This window comes from Zea mays, chromosome 1 (assembly GCF_902167145.1).
Source record: "Zea mays cultivar B73 chromosome 1, Zm-B73-REFERENCE-NAM-5.0, whole genome shotgun sequence".
NCBI lineage: Eukaryota > Viridiplantae > Streptophyta > Magnoliopsida > Poales > Poaceae > Zea > Zea mays.
Genome location: NC_050096.1, coordinates 73461273 through 73465999, shown reverse-complemented (window position 1 = coordinate 73465999; position 4727 = coordinate 73461273). Strand labels below are relative to the sequence as shown.

Below are 4727 nucleotides of genomic sequence, written 5' to 3'. Positions count from 1 at the left end.
GTCTGAACTTAGTGATGTTTGTGAAAACTTGTGAGATTTATGGTCTTTGTGAGATATATGTGGTCTCTATAATGGATGTGATGATTATGTAAACTTTGTAATGTATACGTGATGATTATGTGATATATTTTTGTTTGTTTGGATGGAATGATAAAAACAAATTAAAAGGAGTCTCTGGTCACTTTGACAAGAGTGTCTTTGCCGAGTGCAATGACTATAGCACTCGATAAAAAGAGCACACCTGAGAACCGATAAAGGCTCTTTGCCTAGTGCTATGGTCCTAGCATTCGACAAAGAAGAAAACTTTGTCGAGTGTCAGCCAACATACTCAGCGTAGATACTAACGTGAGGGCCCACTAGAGCTCCTTTTGCCAAGTGTTAACTTGTCGCATTCGGCATAGAAGTTGGCGGAAGGGAACTGGAGCTCCCTTTGCCGAGAGCTAGACCAACAGGCACTCGGTAAAAGCTCCGTCAGCGTCACATGATATCGTCACGACAATTTTCTTTGTCGAGTGTCCGACATAAAGTACTCGACAAAGAGACTGTCGTTAATATAGAGTTTACCGAATCATGTTTATTGAATGCTACACTCAGCAAAGTGTGATATAGGCCACTCGGCAAAGAACTTTGTTCCGGTATGTAGTTTCAGTTATATCTGAGGACCGTCAACTGTCGGAAATAATGTGCCTTAGTGCCTACCAACGGAAATTAATTATCTTCAACGGCGTTCAACTTATGTCGGACGAATTTAGTTGTCGGGAATAATTGCCCTGATTCCTATAGCGATTCAAAGACTCATTTGCTTGTTTTCTCAAGGGTATAGCCATTTTTCGTCGCATGAACGCGGCGGCTACCTTTACTCGTTTGCTCGTAAATTTTATGGCTCTTCACTTGTAAGTGTGTGCTTACGCGTTGTGTGTTGTTCAGTTCCACTCCCACCTGCGTTTGGGTTGGGAGTTGGGACCGATATTCATGTGAATAGAAGCATAGGAATTCAGACACCTAGCTAGGCATATTTGGAGCTTTTTTTTGTAGATCTGGATGCTGGGTTTAGTAGATAATGCAATGGCCGTTTATCCTACAGAAAGCGTCCGGCCGGTGAAAGCAGGTAGCAGAGGTGTGCACTACTGCAATCACATGCGCAACACAGCATGGCTAAGCAAGCGGCTTTCGGGGCATCGTAGCATATGGTTTCCCTTTTACCGCCTTAACTTCTCCGTCGCACGTTCGACTTTAACTTCTGGTCTCGGAAGGCAGAGACCAGAGAGAGCAAACCAGAGAGCAGAGGCCAAAGCAAGCAAACGAGCCAGCCACTATCCATGGCCATCCTCATCGCCAACCTCTCGGCCGTCGTCACGGGCGCGCTCGAAGCGGCAAGGGCCATTGCCACCGAGACGCTCCCGGCGGCCGTGACGAGGGACGCCGTCGTCGAGGCGTCGAGAGCCTCGGTGGCATGGCTCACGAGCTACCTGTGGGCCTGGCTGGCCGTCGCCGTCGACAACCTCCCGGCGGGCGCCGCGGCGGTGAGCTCCGCGGCCGACGCCTCGGGGCCCTGCCTCCAGACGGCGGCCAAGCTCCTCCGCGGCCTCTACGCCTGGCTGGCCGCCGCGGTGGTCCAGAAGCTCCCGGACGTCGCCGCCGAGAAGCTGCTGGGCGACGCGGCGGCGTGGCTCGTGCGCGGCCGCGGCGGCGCGGTGTACGCCACGCTGGCGCTCGCGCTCCTGGCCGTCGCCTTCCTCGGTGGCGCCGTGTGCGCGCTCACCTGCCGCCGCTCCATGATGAGGCCCGGGCCCGGGACCGGGCTCGGCGGAGCGCGGAGCGTGCTCGAGGCCAACCCCAAGCGCTACTGCTACGCCACCGTGCGGACCGTGCGGCGCCGCGCCGGTGGGGCTGCTGGTTGCAAGATGCTTCCGGCCGGGCTTCTCGTCGCGTTCGTGGCCTACCTGGCTGCAAAAACGCTCTACTAATGCCTGAGGTGTTACGCTAGGTGTCCCGATCTTAGAAGCACGAATGCTGCATGCCTGCAAATCACGCTGTAGTTGAATTTCAAGTGGGTTTTTTTTTTTGCCCGCTCTTAACTCGCAAAATATAAAAATATGCAACTCACTGTTGAGGATACATGGGAGAACTAAAGATTGTGCGATTTGGCAGTGCAACTGAAAAGTTGATTCCAGTGGTAGCTTGACATAGTTCTTTTTTCAACAAAAAACCATTTACATATAAAAGGTTCAGAAAGTTAGTGCCTCTTTCGCTCTAGATTGAAGTCATTCTAGCTCGTTTTAGACCCAAAGCATGTCAAGTTTGATCAAAATAATATAGAAAATTACAAATATTTATAACATCAAACAACTATACTATTAAAATATAATTGATAAAAATCTAATAGTACTTATTTAGTTTTAATGCTATTATTTTATCATATAAATTTGGTCGAACTCCAGATGATTTGACTCAAAAAATAAAAGAACTTATAATTTAGGATAGAGGAGGCAGAAAATTAGAGCTGAACAATATACATGTCCATTATCTCGGTTCCAAACCATTTGAGTTCATTTATCACAAGGAATTTGAGTATTTTGCAAAACTATCTTATCATAAAGTTAGAGCTTCATTACGACAACTCTTCAGCAGTGCATCAAATATTCACCATTTAAGGTTTACTTCCGTCGCACCAGCCAACTAAGGGTTGAAACGAGTCCGCAGGTGCTTAATGGAGTTGATTCGCTCGTTGTCCGTAGCGCACAACAACAAATATTCAGCTATTTAAGGTTTACTTCATCTATTCAAGGTTTACTTCAATCATTCATGGTTTACTTGAATGTACAGTAGGACCAAATATGCAACTATTCAAGATTTATTTCAGCCATTCATCAATTTTTAAATTTTACAAAGAAGAAACATTCAACAATTCAAGGTTTACTTCAGTCATTCATTATTTAACAAAGTACAACATGAATAAACATTCAACAATTCAAGGTTATGAGTCGAGGGCAGGAAGTGGCTCTTGCGTCAGATGAGTGGAGGCGCAACGATGAGGAATTGTGAACTTTGGGCGACACACGTCAGCGCGGTGGTGGGTTGTACCTAATCAGAGAAGTGTTGTTGATTTGTAGACGGATAGTGGTGCCTCCAATGGTGGCTGAGCAGAGGATTTACTAGTGAGAAGGAACTCGCAAGCGAGGCGTAGGGGTGGTTAAGTGGATTGATTTGATAGGCTGGTTCAGGTGATGGACAACACACAAGCTCAGGTGCTACAACTTTTCAAAAGTATCATAGTACACTTAGTCATTGTTGAACCCATCACCTGGGTCAACCTCACCACAACTTGGTAGTTAAAGATTTGTTTGGTTGAGATATGGTTTTTTTAAATACTATAAGCTATGAGCTATGGAAAACCAGTTATGATTTAAAGGTTGTGAAAAAACTAAAAGTTGTTTGGTTCCACAACTGTGGCTTTTAGAAAAATGTTGTCGGTTTCTCTTAGTGATAAATAGATCATGCCCATCAATCTCATCTTTTTCCTCTAGATGAATCCCCAAGCGATGTCGCACTTATCAACGATGATGGACCCATGCTCATCAGCGATCGTTGTCCCACACTCGCCTACATGGCGATCGAGGCCCCGCGCGGTTGCCAAGGCCATGCCCGTCACTAGTGCAAAGGATGGAGCCACACATGCTCGAGATAAGAGCCACACCCTATAGAGGCTAGAGAGGGAGTGGTCATTGGAGGTGATCGCGGGAGAGGAAGGAGTGCCTGAACTTGCCAGAGACATCGCACATGATGAAAAAGGGGATCACGGTCTCACGGACAGAAAGATGTTGAAGAGGGAAAAGAAGAAAAATGAGTTGATGTCTTCGTAACCAGTGATAGGTGTGTCAGTTTTAAAAATTATCCACCTTCACACCTGGGTAAAATAGGGGGAAGTTGCTTTTAGTTTTGTAGTAGAGTAAAAGTAGCTTTTGACCCACATCAGTTGTTGTACTCCTTTGGTTATTATTTGGTTTTACAAAAACAAAAGCAACTTCAAAAGTCCAATCAAAGATAGCCTAAGTGGATCACATAGGCCCAACTTCAAACAAGTCTTAACTCTTAAACATGAGCTTCCTAAGCTCTCTATATCAACATGAGATTGGACCATATACATAGCTCTCGAGCTTGGCCTCAAGAGTTAATAAAAAATAATTTTGCTTGTTGTTATCATTGCTTTCACACCAAAAGGGGCAGGAATGGCAAAACTATGACTTTGCATTTTCCTACTGTGGTCATGGGCTCATGGCTCATTGAACAACAATATGGTTGCACTCGCTAGGGAGCATAAGATGTCGTCGTGGAGCTTATGGAGGCAGTCAAGAGATGCTGGAGGAGGCGAATGAGGTAGGCTTAAATTAACTTCATCGGTTTAACAATATGTTGGCAAAATCTATTGATGGATCAAGATCTTAAGAGTTTCTCATAGGACTGACCACCAATCAAGAAGGTCGGTCGATCCATAAAGCTGCATAAGGGCACGAAATAAGGTAGTGTGTTCTCCTAGACAAAGAGGTTACTAATGTAGTTGGACTACAGGGAAGATTGTGAGTGTAGTAGAATTCTTTGATCTTAGTCGACTAGGACTCAACCCGTATGCCTACCCTCTGGACTATATAAAGAGCAGTAGGGACACTCCATTTTAATAGATTATAATCGGCAACCCAATGAAAGGCATCACACCACATAGGATATAG

At 45.6% G+C, this 4727-nt stretch overlaps 1 protein-coding gene across 1 annotated transcript; it reads left to right on the top strand.

Annotated features, from left to right (window-relative positions):
* Nucleotides 1-686: 686 nt before the first annotated feature.
* On the top strand, nucleotides 687-2168 carry LOC103636352 (uncharacterized). The gene has a single exon (XM_008658712.2). It carries the CDS (start codon nucleotides 1320-1322, stop codon nucleotides 1965-1967), a length of 648 nt encoding a protein of 215 aa, XP_008656934.1. The 5' UTR covers nucleotides 687-1319; the 3' UTR covers nucleotides 1968-2168.
* The last annotated feature ends 2559 nt before the right edge of the window (nucleotides 2169-4727 follow it).

Bases quoted from the DNA above. Each gene is read 5' to 3' on its own strand.
- LOC103636352 (XM_008658712.2), top strand. From the start codon at position 1,320: ATGGCCATCCTCATCGCCAACCTCTCGGCCGTCGTCACGGGCGCGCTC.